General features: G+C 48.2%; 1 protein-coding gene across 3 annotated transcripts in view; it reads left to right on the forward strand.

The window, feature by feature from the left end:
- The window catches only part of MAML3 (mastermind like transcriptional coactivator 3), a 228,879-nt gene that overhangs the window by 206,223 nt on the left and 8,191 nt on the right, over nt 1–14,465 (forward strand). For all 3 annotated transcript variants that reach the window (XM_077176687.1, XM_077176688.1, XM_077176689.1), the window contains exon 3: nt 13,638–13,874. In XM_077176687.1, the coding sequence (XP_077032802.1) occupies nt 13,638–13,874 (237 nt within the window). The remainder of the gene's footprint in view (nt 1–13,637; nt 13,875–14,465) is intronic.

The raw sequence follows: 14,465 nt of genomic DNA on the forward strand, positions 1-14,465 counted from the left end.
AGGATGGATGGTGATTGTGATGGACATCACAGTTGCCAGTCTGTGTGCCAGAGATATCTCAGTCTTACACATGTTTTCATATCTAGAAAATCAGGTGTGGGAGGTTGAAATCCAGTGAAAATTCAACAAAATGTTTGCACCCAAAGGATACAGTTCAACATTTTCAGGAGCTACTGTGGAGATGTCTGAGTGCTTTGATTTTTGGACACGAAGAAGCAGATAAGAGTCTTCAGAAAGTCACAAAAATTGTGACACTCCTAGTAGTGATGACTGCATCTTTTATTTGAAACATTATGAATTCAGCTTACCAGCTAGAATATAGCACAGGAATCTCACCTCACATGGTGTTAGGGGGAATATTTGGTTAACAGGTTTGCTAATGGAGCAACAGTACTGCTAAAAAGTGACCCAGACCTGTTAAACCTGTCTGAAGTGAGAATTGTGACTCATTTAGGTGTTTCCTACTAGGTGCCCAGTCTATTGCAGTGTTGTAGGTAGTGTTGGAGGAAAAAAAAAATTCAGATGCTAATGAGAGAGTTACAGCTAAAACCTAAGGGGAGGTGGAGCTAAACAAAAGAAGGATTCATTAGAGAGCAAAAGAAGCACTGGAGACTTTGAACCTAGGGGTCTCCCACACATCAACTAGGTGCACTGCCAATATGCTACAGATGTGTGTTACATCAACACATAAGGTAGTGGTATGTCTACAAAAGGCTGAATGCATCTCTTTGATATTTTGTAGTGAATTATATTTAAGCAGGTGGGAAGCTGCAAACTTCCCAGTCCCTCCACATATCAGAAATAAGGTATTAATAAGTCCAAAGCTATCTTCTGTAGTATTTGTAGACTCACAGCTGACAGCCACACCATGTGTTGGTAAATTGGAGCCCTGCTCTATGATTGGGAAGTACAGCCCATGGTTTCACAAAGCCACTTGGGCTTTGCTTTGTGAAAGGTTTGAGGCATCAGCTACTTCATCCTTTGTCTCTTTTGAATACAGACAAAGGATGAAGTAGCTGGAAGGAAGGAGGCAACCCCTATCACTGGGGATTTCAGAGCCTCCCTTTTTCCATGGCTCACCAGGTGGGATGCTCAGAGAGGGACCTGTGTTTGGGACAGGGCACAAACAGAGCTCCCAGCCAGCCCCTGTTTCCACAAATACCAACTGATTCAGCCTGGGGAGCAGGGGGTGTGCATAGCACTGATTGCCAAGAAAACTCTGCAGTCAGACTCAAAACAATTGGGCCTCCAAATGAGGATTTAGTCACAGGGAAAGGTGGCTGCTGTGCCAGTAACCCAGGGTGTAGCAGAAGGAAGCCCAAGGAGAGGTACTTACACCAGAAAGTTGTACTACAGGAGTCTGCCCAACAACCTGCTTTGTGCCTCACTGCAGAAAATAAAGAAGAAAATAAAGCAGTGTCCAGGACAGACCTCTCACGATCAGGATTGGGAGTTCCTGGCTTTACTGTAGCTTTTCTTACTCCTTCTGAGGAGAGCACAGCTGGGAGATGTGGATAAGATGTGGCTTTTGCTAGTGACTTCCACAACAGCCAGGCTGGACCTTAGGGTGAGGCCAAGAAGGTCTCAAGGGAAACAAGAAAGGGGACGGGGCTCTTGCAGCTGCAGAAAGATCAGGGTCAGAATGCAAGGGCATTATAGACACTTATTCATCCATAGAGAAGCAATCAAAATACTCCATTAGCACCACTTTCTTCAGAATTAGGTCTATTTAGCTTGAGGTATATCTGTTTTTCTGTACATGAGTTTTTCTTGTGCTGTTCCATTTTTTGCTATTGCACATTGGTCCCTCATTGAGCATTTGAATAGAAAAGGTATTGAAGCTGCTTTGGAAGATCTTTAATTGTAGGTTGTTCCCTTTTTCACTATACATTATGAAAAAAAGTAGTAAGGAAATGTGAATGCTCAGCTAGAGGAGGTCACTAACAACCTAGGCACCTGCCAATGTCATTAGCTCCTTTGGATTTTGCACTGTAGGGACCTAAAGGAAATGTTCCCTAAAAATAGCCATCTAACTTACAAAAATGAGTCAGCCAAACCTTCCTTCAGCTGAGCTGCAGCTGCCTGAGCATTCTGAGCAGTGGTAATAGCTGCATTATGGATGCTTTTTCCTTTTCTCGGGAGACTGAACTTTACAAGGGATAAAGAATGATGGATGGGAGATCTGCTCTGTTTTCAGTTAAATAATTTCTAATATCACCTAAGAGGGAGCAGAGAGATTCTGTCATTCCATCAGCATTTTAGATTTTCGCAGAGCCCGGCCTTGGTTTGGTGACTGGGATTTGAGTCACCAGTGCTCTGCCACTTACTGGGGTTTTTTTCACATACACAAACAGCTTTGCATTGGGACTCTGAGACATGGTCAAATTCACAGTGATGGCAGGTTGTATTAATGAAGGGCATCATTCTTTGCAAACAGTGGTGGTTTTAATTAATAACTCCAGCAGGACTTTTCTGAGATTTGCATTTTTCTATTCCACGTCCTTTTTAAGTTACTGAGATAATGAAATTACAAGGATGAAAAGTGGGGGCAGGGGGAACGCAACTCAAAGTCTGGAAAATAATTGCTGCATTTTTTTCTAAAGAAAGACTGTACTCTTCATTCCCGTTAGTGATAGCTCAAACAAGGCACCAGAGTTGACTGGCAACTGCACCAATTAGCAATGCTGCTGTTGGTTTGTGAATTGCATGTGAAATGTAGAATTTGTCCAGAAGTGCTAATGCAAATTGCTCAACAAAAATGTGCCTTCTGTGTCAAGTCTTTTCACTTGTGCTGACACACTGATGTCTCCCCAGATTTCTCTGATCGGCAGATCCCTCTCTCAGCTGACAGCTACCAGAGCTCATAAAGTAATGAAAATATTTCTTATTGCCATTAGCTGTGTCTTTTCAAGGAGGACTCCAAGCCAGCACCAGCTATTGCTATCCAACATAATTCTGACTTGTATTTATAGCCTATTGGACTTCACATTTTCAGACTTAAATGCTAAAAGCCCAGTAAATGCCTAAGATTTTACCTGCACAGAAGTTCAAAGACCTGGTTATCTGCCACAACAGTAATTTGGTCACTTTGCATGTGTTCAGCATCCCCTGTTATTGTACGTGGTGATAACCTTTGTACAGCACTGGAGGGGGCTGAGTTGCAATTGCCATGGGAACTGTAACTTAACATTTCCTGGCTTTTTCAGCACATGATAGCTCATCCTTATATTGTGTTCTTTAAGAGAAGAAGTAGTGAAACAAGGGCACAGTGAAATAATGGTATTTTTACACCTACAGAATATAAAATAGTGTATTTGGCTGTATGCAGATGGAAGTTGGATTTGTTACACTATTTATTGCACCTCTGAGCTGTAGTCCCAGTTTAGGAGTCTCATTGTTCTGGGCTCTCTGCAGATGCAGGATGTAAATATGTTTCCTTCCCCACAAATACGTCTAACCTAAGAGCAAGATAAGAGATAATGCAGGGAGACAAACACACCAGGGAGTACAAGGAAACAGAAGACTTCTGGACATCATGGAGACAGAAACTTCTACAAATATAACTAGACTGGGGCACAGTTCAGGGTCAGATTTGGGTGGTTTGGAGACTCTCCTCCTGAGAATGACATCCAGCAGGGAGGAAAGCATGAAGGCACTTATAGCTAAAATGTAACTTGTGGAAAAGAGTGGGTTGTGATGGGGTGACAGAAAGTCTCAGCAGTGAAAGAGAGATGATGTGTGAGGTGGCATATGCTGCAGCTGAATTTGAGAGCAAGGGAGGGTGTGGAAATCCAGAGTGAAGGGAATCCAGGAGAGGGCCACAAGGAGAGAGATAGCACAAGCAGGATGACAGGCCAAAACCAGGAGCAGGACAGCAGAACTTGGGCAGTCTACAAGCAGGGTGGGATTGCAAGTGTCAGGGTGTGAGGGCAGCAGGAGCCTGGCTGTGGCACTGCACAGAGCATGGGCGCACAGGTAACAGCCAGGCCACGGACTGAGTGACAGCCAGGCCGTGGGGACTGAAGGACAGGAAGGACAGCAGGCCTAGGGAGTAAAATGAGAGCCTACTTTGAGCTTGAGCTGACAGATATCCACAAGAGGCAGGATGGCGAGTCACTGGGGCAGAGAAGGTTCCTGAGTGTGCACAGGGAGAACTCACTCTGAGACACAAGGGAGAAGGAAAGGAGACAAGGAAGGAGGACACAGAGGCAAAGAACAGCAGCAGGGGGGAGGGTGAGCAGTGACAAACTAGTCTGAGTAACCCTGAGCAAGCAAAGGAAGGTGCTGGAGTCAAGTAGGAGCACTGGGAAAGGAGGACCAGGTTTCCAGAAGGAGCTGACAGGCTATGACAGAGAGCCTGGTGTAGTGCAGAGCTGCAGCCAGACAAAGAAAATTAGAAACTCTCTGATTCTGCTTCTGTGAGAGGAGATATGTGAAAGCCCGTTTGAGAAAGAATCTGTTGGAGATGGAGCCTAAATTCAGTCTAAATCATATAAATCAGCAGCAGCAGATTCAATAACCTTAGAGCTGACAGTGAGAAGAAATAGAGAGCTGGAGAGTCACTAGGAGTCAAAGGTTGTTTGGATTTTGTTTTACACATGAAGATAAAGCCTGTTTGTGCTGCAATGGGAAAGAGCAAGAGGAGAGAGAGATATACAAAAGGAGAAGGCAGATGGGGGCAAGAGAAAGGAGAAGAGAGGACCCAGTGATGTTGTAGGACAAGAATAAGGGCTGGGGACCACTGATGAGGCCACCTCTTCTGTGGGCAGGAGCAGGGAGCTGGGCAGGACGGGATAGCGGGGGCAGAGGGAGATCATGGCTTGCTTTAAGTCTCTTATGGGAGAGATCAGCACAATCCTGTGCAAAGTCCGGCGAAGGCAGGGCTTCAGAAGTGAGTCCAACACTGGGGTTGTGCTGGGATAAAGTCAGTTCTTTTAAAACTTGAACTGAGTTAGGCCTTGCAAAGGAAATGAATTCAGTGGTGAGGTTTTCCTTACTTGTATAAATAGAGGGAGCCATACATTATTGGACATATTGAGGTTAAAGACCTTCAAGACAAGCTAGGCATAGCCCAAATCAGAATGCTTAATTCAGTTTTCAGTAAGGCTAAGATGACTGTGTCAAAGTAAAGGCCAGGTGGCTAAAGGAAACACAAAAACAACATCCAAGAGGGCAGAAAAATCAAAAGAGTTTCAAGTGCTGGAACCAGGTGGTCTGGGTTGCTTGGATTCAAGGGTGCTAAAAGAACTAGCTAATGAAACCCTACACCTGGTTGTGCCATCCCAACCAGCCTGCTTTATCAGCAGTTAGTCATGTGAAACTACAGCAAAGATCCTGTTGCTTTGCCAGGCACCTGGACCACTTCCCTTGGGCCTGCCAGCTACCTTATGGAAATATTTGGCTCTTGATTTGAGATGGGAGTCCCACCTCCAGAGGGGCTGCACAGGCAAGCACATGGCAAACAAGGCAAGGGAGTTATTCCAGCTCTTTGAAGTCACTGTCAGGCCAAGGAAGATCATGGAATTTATGCATGAATAGATACAGATGAACATTCTTCATAAGCACCAATGCCTTTAGCCTTTATCATAATCTGCTGAAGGCCACCAGGGCTCTGAGTCACTGTGTACCCATTTGCCATTTTTTTGTGGATTTTATTTTCTTTTTTTTTTTTTTTTTTTTTTTTGCCTTGGCAGAAGCAGCACCATGGGGGTGAGTAGTGCAGCTTCTTCCCAATTTCTGAGGTAAGGTGCCTTCTGCATAGGGGAAGGAGAGCATATGGCCCACAGTGTGTTTATTTCTCAGCCAGGATTCTTTCAGGCTTGGCAAATTACACACTGCTTGCTGAGGAGCAACACAAGTGCCAAGTTGGAATTTCTAAAAATGCAAGATTTAATTCATCACAGCACAGAGAAAATGATCTGAAAACCACCTTTAAGTGTGAAAAAATACCTTTTGTTTATGCTCAAACAAAACAACCAAGAGGAAGTTTAAAAAATTTGCAGCTAGAGTAAAAAAAAAAACTCTCTGCAGTCATCCACAGGAGACTTGAGGCAGCTTGTGCCAGGCATGAGCTAGAGCCAGGCTCTTCAAAATACCTCAGCAACCAGGGAGCTCCACGGGGCCAAGGTGATAATGTGGTACAGGCTCGGGCCATTAGAAGGGAAGGGGCTGCCTGATAATGTAGAATGTTAACTTCTAGAGAGCTCCATTAGAGCATCTTTTTCTTACACTTTTGCTTTTTCCAAGCCCCATATTTTTCCCTGTGTGTGCTTAGAAGCTTTTCTTTCTCTTACATCATTTATTTTTATTGTGCCATTTTGCCTCTCTTCCCCCTTTTCATTGGCCCTGTGTGAGTGTTTGTTTAAACCATTTGCCTGCTTTCATCTTCCATTTTTCTTCTCTCCCTCTTTCCAGGAGCTCTCTAGCTGTGATTATCCTTACAATTCACATTAGCTTTCCTCCCTCCTGCTCCAGGATGGGCTTGAAGGAGGCATTGATTAAAGCTAAAACCTGCACCAGGAAAATTTCTGTCAGGCACCAGCTTCAGGGTCCAGTGGCTTCCATGAGCTCAGCTCTCACTTTTCGTTTTTCTCTAGGATCAGTTTCCAAAGTCCCAGGAAATCTCCTAAGACAGTGAAATGCCAAGTCACAGCTCCTCTGGAGGGGTTGGTTTGTATCCTTGGAAGCCCTCAGCTCTGGGAGAAGGCAGCAGGGATGTGGCATGGAAAAGCTTTGGCATGGGCCAGGTTTTCAACTCTCTTCCCCTGCCTTTTGCTCCCTGAAGGTTCCCTCTTGCTTTCTGAGTGCTAGACCACACTGTGGAATGCCATGGTGGCACAGCTTCTCACAGCACACTTTGAGTGGAGTAATTACAGCCTTCACAATAGGCCTAAAATATAAGGTTGGGCACTTGAGTGTTTCTTCAAATCCTCGCCCTCTTCCCTGCCACCAGCCTTGCCTGAAGGCCAGTGCTTCTTTCTTTTTTCTTTTCCTTTTTTTTTAAGATATGGATGTAAGGAGGGTATTTTGGTTTGAATTCGGGCTGATCCACTTTTTTTTTCCCCTCTTAAAAAAAATAATACCAATTAAAATTGCAATTGCAAGGAAAATAAATGAATACTTCTCAGTGCACAAACCCACCCATTATATCCTTACACTCCATACCATGGTCTTATGGTATGCTGGTGAAACAGGGGGTAAACAAAACTGAAAGTAGGACTGATTTCCCCTGCAAAGGTTTCTTTCTTGAGAGAAGGGAGAGATCACCAGAGCTATTGTTTGTAAAAGAGAAAATGAAGCTGGTTTTATCAAGCTGGTTGAAGTTTAGTGGCATTCTGTTGAGATGCTACATTCCTGAATCTATCATTCCTGAATCCCATCGGTTGTGCTCAGGGTTTGTGGAGTGAAACCCCTGGGCTGGAGCAGAAGTGGGTGTGTGGGGAGGTGCCAGCAAAGCCCCTTCTCCTCACAGGCTTGGAGAAGGACTTCTGCTGGCCTTTAGCTCTTAAACAGTGTTAGAAAAACAGTTGCCCCTTTTAGAGCCCTTTGTTACCTACTTCATCACCAGAAATGAAGACACTGGAAAATTCCTAGAAGAAAAAAAAAAAAAACTACACCAAAGTGTGACAGATCCTGTGTGTTCTGTGGGCAGAATAAACTGTATGGAAAGCACAGGGAGGAGAGATGCAGGTGAAGAGAGGTGAAAGGAAAACAAATGAGCTGCATGCAGAGATCTGGTGTCAAACATCAGAGGGATCTTGTTTGCTCAGATACTGTACGAGAGACCATGGCAACCGGGGGCCTGGGGGGGAGGAGAGGTTTGCAGCCCCTCCCTGAGGCTGGATGGCAGAGGAAATAGGTGAAGCAATCTGCTCTGCTGAGCCTGCTGCTGGAGCTGGGAACCAGCAGATTCCATCCCTTCCTCCTGCACACCATTGTTTCTGAGGCAAAAAACACCCCCAGAAGTCTGAAATTAATGGATTTGTAATTTCCTTAGTCTGTCAGATGGTACCATTCTGAGAAAGGTGGCTTTGCTGTGGGCAGTCTGATTTAGAGAGAGGATTAAGATCCCTGCGAGACACAATAAGTCACAACATTACAAAGAATTCAATAGGAATATTTCTGAGGGAGTGCAGGAATGTGCTTTCAGGCTGCTCTGAAAACACTGGGTAGTGATGATGCTTTACTGTGACCTAGTGTATGGAAATGGAGTCATATTTTTGATCCCAGCAATAGGCTGGAGATCCCCCTCCTTAACAGAGAGCCCCATGCACACACAGGGACATGCAGGCAGTGCCTGTGTGCCCAGCAGCAGCCCAGGGCTGTGCAGAGCTGAGGGCAGGCAGGGCTGTTCAGCAGCACTGCACACCCCCTTGTGCATCACACCCACCCCATTGCACGGCTGCCGTGCTTATCCAGGAGGGCATGCATCCTTCAAATGGTGGAGATCTGCCATTTCTGATGGGTAATAGAATCAGAGGGTAAAAATGTGATTCTTCTTTCTGATTTGAATCTGTCTTCAGCTTCCAGTCCTTGTATCTGGTTTTGCCTTCTTCGCTGGATAAAAAGAGCTCTTTAAGGAATTTCTTCCCTCACGAAGGTATTTTTATCCACCATGGTCAAAAGCATCTCTCCGTTCTTTTTGTGGTAAGCTAAATGGATTGAGCTCTTTAAGTCACTTGCTGGCAGGCATTTTCTGCCACAAATCTTTTTTTTTCGTCTACTTTTTCTGCTCTGACTCTAAAATGTAGATGTCTGATTGCATACATTTTTCGAGTGTCATTCTTCTGATGCAGTGTGCAGGATAAGCTACCTCCTGGCTTCTATTTGCTTTTTATATTCAATATCCATTTGCTCACATGACACAGAAAGCACAGAAAATGATGTTTGTTTGTCTGTTTTACACATTCCCAACCCTGCTTTCCAGTCTATGTTTCTTGCAGCTTGTTGGGCAGTGCTTTGCTCTGAGACGTGGAATGCCCATCCTCTGTTGATTTCTGCGAGCAGTTGCCTGGAACAGCCCCCATTTCCCTGAGGTGCCTCTTTGGCCCCCTGGCCTTCAGCAGGAGCAGAGCTGGCTCCTCCAAATGCATCAGCCTGTGTGCACAGAGGGATGGATAATGGGCAGGCTTGGGTGTCCCCAGCTGGTTCTTGGGGCTTCAGCTGGTGGTCGTTCTGCTTGTTCTGAAGGGAAATTGTGTGATTGCTTTTAGCTGCAGTTGGGGGATTGAATGACATGTGCAGGGAATAAATCACTGCATGATAAGGAAGAGGCACGTAAGATTTGAGACAAAGAGGAAAATCTCATTTCCACTCCCCTTTGTTATCATTTTACTGTGCATAACTGTACATATCACACATGTTACTCTGAGCTCCTGCAGAGTATTCCATCACTCCAGCAGAGCCCTGGAAATACACTGGGAGGACACAGGATTTATCTTCCTGTTGCTTAACTAAGGATTGGATTATCCACAGGGGGCAGCTCCTGTGGAGGCATTAAGTAAGCAGTCAGATCCCTGCACAAGTTCATCTCACCCAGTGCCCTGCACCTCACCTGTTCAAACCTACAAGCCTGTCCAGGTGTGTTGTGCTGACCATTTGGTCACATTTCAGCTCTGTGAACAGGCAGCTCTTTGGCTCCTTCAGTACCTGCTTCTGTTCCCAGGGGCCGAACTCTTGTGTCCCGGGCTGCCTTAAAAGTGGACATGTGAGGCTGCAGGGGCAGGAGCGCTCCCAGGAGGCTGATGTAGGGCCAGCCCGTGTTTGAGCTTGCTCTGTGTCACAGCTGAGGGGCCCTGGCACCATTCTCCCTTTATGTCAGCAGCTCTTGGCCTCACCGGTGCCTGGGTGAGGACCCTGCAGTGGCGCTGCAGCACCGCTGTTCCCGACTGGAATGCCTGTGGCTCTGCTGGAGCCACTGTGAGCAGGAGAGAGCTGTTTGCAGCCTGAGAGCAGCACACAGTGGCTTGGAGTGGTGTTAAAAAGAGCCAGAGTGAAAAGTGAGAAACCACATTGTACCATTTTCCCAGCTATCACAACCTGAGAGTACAATCTGTGTTTCCCCTTCCAGGGCATCTTGTCACTCTCCTCAGGCATGACCTGCCCACAGAGCAGCCCTGGGCACATATGAGCACTGGGGGAAGGAGCTGGGCAGAGCCCTTGCTGCTGCAGATCCCTGCAGTTACAGGGTGAGCCAAGCTGTGTGCATGGGCCATGGGGAGACCAGAGGGGTGAGATGTATCCACAGGCTGGGAGCTGATGGGGGTGTCTGGAGAGTGAAGCAAGAGGCAGCAGTGCCAGTTGGTGGAGAAAGGAAAATGCAGAGGAAGGAAAAGGCAGAGGGTGTAGGAAGGAGAAAGGGATACCACGGAATAAGGAGGAGGAGGCTCAGGGTGCAGTAGGAGGATGAGGGAACAGTCAGGCAGAGCAGGAGCAAAGAGGGTTGTCAGTGAAGCTTGCATTAGTTTGGTTTTTAAGCTCTGTAAGTGTGAAAGTGCTGCAGTTAAGCCTGAGTTGTTTGGCTTGGTGTTCACCCCTGTGGTGAGACTGCACCTGGGTCTGGAGCTGCCGTGGCTTGGAGGAGGCAGCCCTGTAGAGTCCAGTGTTGTTCCTCCATGCCCAGTGCCCTGCCACACTGCCGGGTGTCATCTCCACACAGAGCACAACAGCAGCAGTGCCAGCTGCAGGGCCAAAGCTCCCAGGTGCCAGGGAGCATTTTCCTACAGACACTTCATGCCTGGGCTGTGCTCTTACTTTCAGGACACACAACCCAGAGCTGCTCCCAGTGATCTCAGAAGGGCCTTTCATCATCAGTTGGGAAGAGTTTTGCCAAGAAAAAAAAGGAAAGGAGAAGAAATGTTCTAGGCAGGAGGGTGGTCTAGATGAAGAAGGCCTGGCTTTGAGAGCAACAGGAAGTTTTCATGATGTACCTCGAAATGACTAAACACACAACACTGGAAGTGACACCTGTGTGCTAATCTTCTATTTCCTTCAGCTGCTGCACAGTTCACCGGGCTCATGTCAGCTGGTGGGGCTCCTTTCAAAACTTTCTTCCTTTTAACCTCCAGAATTAATTTATAACATAATTCATGAGAGAATGGAGTGCTTTCTGTGTGGGCTGAGCTGTCCCTCAGCTATACCTGTGTGTGCAGTAGGAGCCAGGACAGGAGTTCTGTAGGAAGATTTTTTTTAAGGCAATTCAGTGAGGACTTGGGCTGCAGCCCCAAAGGCAGCTGTGCACTGAAGCTGGCAGAGGAAGCTCCAAGGGATGTCACAGCATGCCCCTCGGTTCCTGGGCTTTTCCCCCTCCTTTTTCTTCACCTTGTAGCAAAGCCTCCATTATTTGGCCTTGCTTTTGTCTATAAATGGAAGCAGTTGGCCATTGTCCCAGTGTAACACAGGATAGTCCTGTGCATCAGTTATGCAACTGGTAGCTTGATGACTTCATCAGAAGCCGGGGGAGGGCCAGGGGTGGTAGGAAAAGGCTTTTACCATCAGCTCTGCTGGAGACAGCCAATAAATGTGTGTGTGTGTGTCCCCCAAAGCAAAGAAAGCAGGAGCTCAGTGACAGGGGTGGTGGGTGAAGGGTTTGGGAGCAGCTGAGGGATCCTTAGTGATTCCTTGACCCCAGCTTGGGGGAGACCCAGCCACTGCTGCAGCCCTGGCCCTTAGGGTGCTGCAGGGACCGTGCTTGACCAGGTTGTAAAGTGCAAAGTGCAGTGGGAGATGGGACTGGGGGAGAAGTGGAAAGAGGAACAGGGAGAGAACTTTCAAGCCAATACAGATGTTAAAAAGGGAAAGAACGTAAACGTTGGAGAGCTGCCTTTCAGCAGAGCCCTTCAGGGAGTATCTGTAAAAAGCAGAGATGTGGACAAATTGTATTTGTTATTTCCACGGGAGGGTCCTTGAAAACCCGACCTTCATGCAGAAAGGCTGACCCTCATTTCCCAAGCTACACTCCAGCACTGAACTTAACCCTTTCCCTGACTGGGTGGGCGTGGGTGCTGCTGATCCCCTTTCTGTATGTCCAGATCACACAGTGATGATGGCAGAACTCAAACGCCCAGTGAGGCAGGTGAATCCCAACCTCGCCCTGGCAGGCCTTGCACAAAGGATGCTAAAGCGACACAGGTCCTTTCCATCAAGTTGGTGGTTTTGAATAAGTACCTGCCGTCTCTATTCATCGGTTAAAGAGGTTCTAGGGGCTCTTATCACCCGAGATAGGGACCGGGCACGCAGTTTTCAAACTCAGCACCAAGAGCGGCGTGGTGCGAGCCGGGCCCCCAGGGAGCGCTGCCGGTGAGGCCGGATTGCCCGGGCCGCCAGCCTGGGACAGCCAGCCTGGGGCTGGGCGAGGGCGGCTCGGAGAGTCCCGGGAATGCTTCTGAGGGCCCGGGACAGCCTGGGGCTGGGCGAGGGCGGCTCGGAGAGTCCCGGGAATGCTCCCGAGGGCCCGGGAAGCGGCGGGCGCCGCTCGGCTCCGCCCGGGCAGGGCCGCGGGTCAGCAGCGCCGCCTGCCGGCAGCGCCGGGACCGCTCCGTCAGCCGGGCCCTCATCCCGTCCTTCCCTTCCCTTCCCTTCCCTTCCCTTCCCTTCCCTTCCCCTTCCCCTTCCCCTTCCCCTTCCCCTTCCCCTTCCCCTTCCCCTTCCCCTTCCCCTTCCCCTTCCCCTTCCCCTTCCACTTCCTTCCACCGGGACACCTGCAGGATTTCCCTCCCGACCTTTCCTTGGTGCTTTTCCCAGCACTAAAAGGCAGCAAATTGGATTTAGAACACAAAGAGAGAATGGGGTGTGTGCAGGGAAGGCGCTTGCCCTGATTCCTTCCAGCCACACACACTGGTGCAGTGCTGCAGGATGGAAATCTTTTATAAAGACATAATGGAGTTAAATCCTGAGGTTCTGGAGAAGAATTAGTGCTGCCAGCTCCCAGTATTTGTTGCGTGCACCTAACACCTTGGCTCCTCAATCCAGGGGGCTATGGTAAATTGCTATGTTAAATGAAGAGAGGGAAACAGAAAGGAAGAGAACATATACTTGTCTCCTTGAGAAGGGAGAAAAAGTTTAGAAAAACATTACTCTGAAGCAGGAAAAAAACTTAGCTCACAACTTCATTATTTCACTAGTAATTAATTATAAAAGTGCTCCTGCTTTACTTGAGGGGCTTTGAATTCCAGGAGAAAAGGGGAACCTATTCCCTCTGGGGAGCAGTCCAAGGCTCCGTCTTTCTCCAAGCTCCAGGCTTCACGCACAGCCTCTGTGCCCCCTCAGCCTGGTGAGGTGCATTCCCTGCCTGTGGAGCAGGCAGTAACAAGGCATTCCTGTCTCTCTGCACAGGAGCACCAGGTGGGATGCACTGTGCCTCTGTGCCCCCTCAGCCTGGTGAGCTGCATTCCCTGCCTGTGGAGCAGGCAGTAACCAGGCATTCCCGTCTCTCTGCACAGGAGCACCAGGTGGGATGCTCTGTGCCCCCTCAGCCTGGTGAGGTGCATTCCCTGCCTGTGGAGCAGGCAGTAACAAGGCATTCCTGTCTCTCTGCACAGGAGCACCAGGTGGGATGCTCTGTGCCCCCTCAGCCTGGTGAGGTGCATTCCCTGCCTGTGGAGCAGGCAGTAACCAGGCATTCCCGTCTCTCTGCACAGGAGCACCAGGTGGGCCTGTCGCGGCCCGCAGGGCCCATGCCGCCGTCTGTCCCGGCGGGCTCCAGCAGCATGGCCACAGGCACCAGCTCCGGGGGACACTTCCTGGGCAGCCAGCCCCAGGCAGCCATCATGAAGCAGATGCTGATGGAGCAGAGAGCGCAGCTCCACGTGATGGAGCAGCAGAAACAGCAGTTTCTCCGGGAGCAGAGGCAGCAGCAGCAGATCCTAGCGGAGCAGGTACAGTATCCATCTGTCTCCAGTGCATCTGGGATGGGCATGAGCACTGCAGGCAGTGCAGCACCAGCCCTTCCTTCTAGATTTGGGAATTCTCTCTCTGTGGGTCCTGTCAGGGTATTTCAGCAATGGTCGTCAAAGAAGAGGCAGCAATCAGTCCTACCATTAGCTTGGCAAATATTACCCGTGTTTCCAATGGTGCACTTAACAGTCACGTTGGATTTTAGGCACTGGAAAAGTTAGCTCTTAACCTGGCATCTAATGGTGCATTTAGTCCAGCAGAAGCAGACTCAGCTGCAGGTACAGTCACAGGTCCTCTCCCCTAGCTCTAATTGTGGTTTTGCATTTTAAAGTTGCAGCTCCCTAATGTTACTTAGATAATGCTCTGGTAGGTCAGCAGTTCCTTTAAGCTCCTCTTCTGCTCTCTTGCTAAGGAAAAACAGCTTAAGTCCATCTGCTTAAATTTGTGTTAGAACACATGCATGCCATGTAACCACAGAAATCCCCCCCTTTCTCTTGCTGCCCCTGAGAAAGAGAAAAATTTACTCTCAGTGAACAGGAAGGATGCTCCTAGAAATATTTAGGATAAAGAAG

This window comes from Agelaius phoeniceus, chromosome 4, assembly GCF_051311805.1.
Source record: "Agelaius phoeniceus isolate bAgePho1 chromosome 4, bAgePho1.hap1, whole genome shotgun sequence".
NCBI classification, from domain to species: domain Eukaryota; kingdom Metazoa; phylum Chordata; class Aves; order Passeriformes; family Icteridae; genus Agelaius; species Agelaius phoeniceus.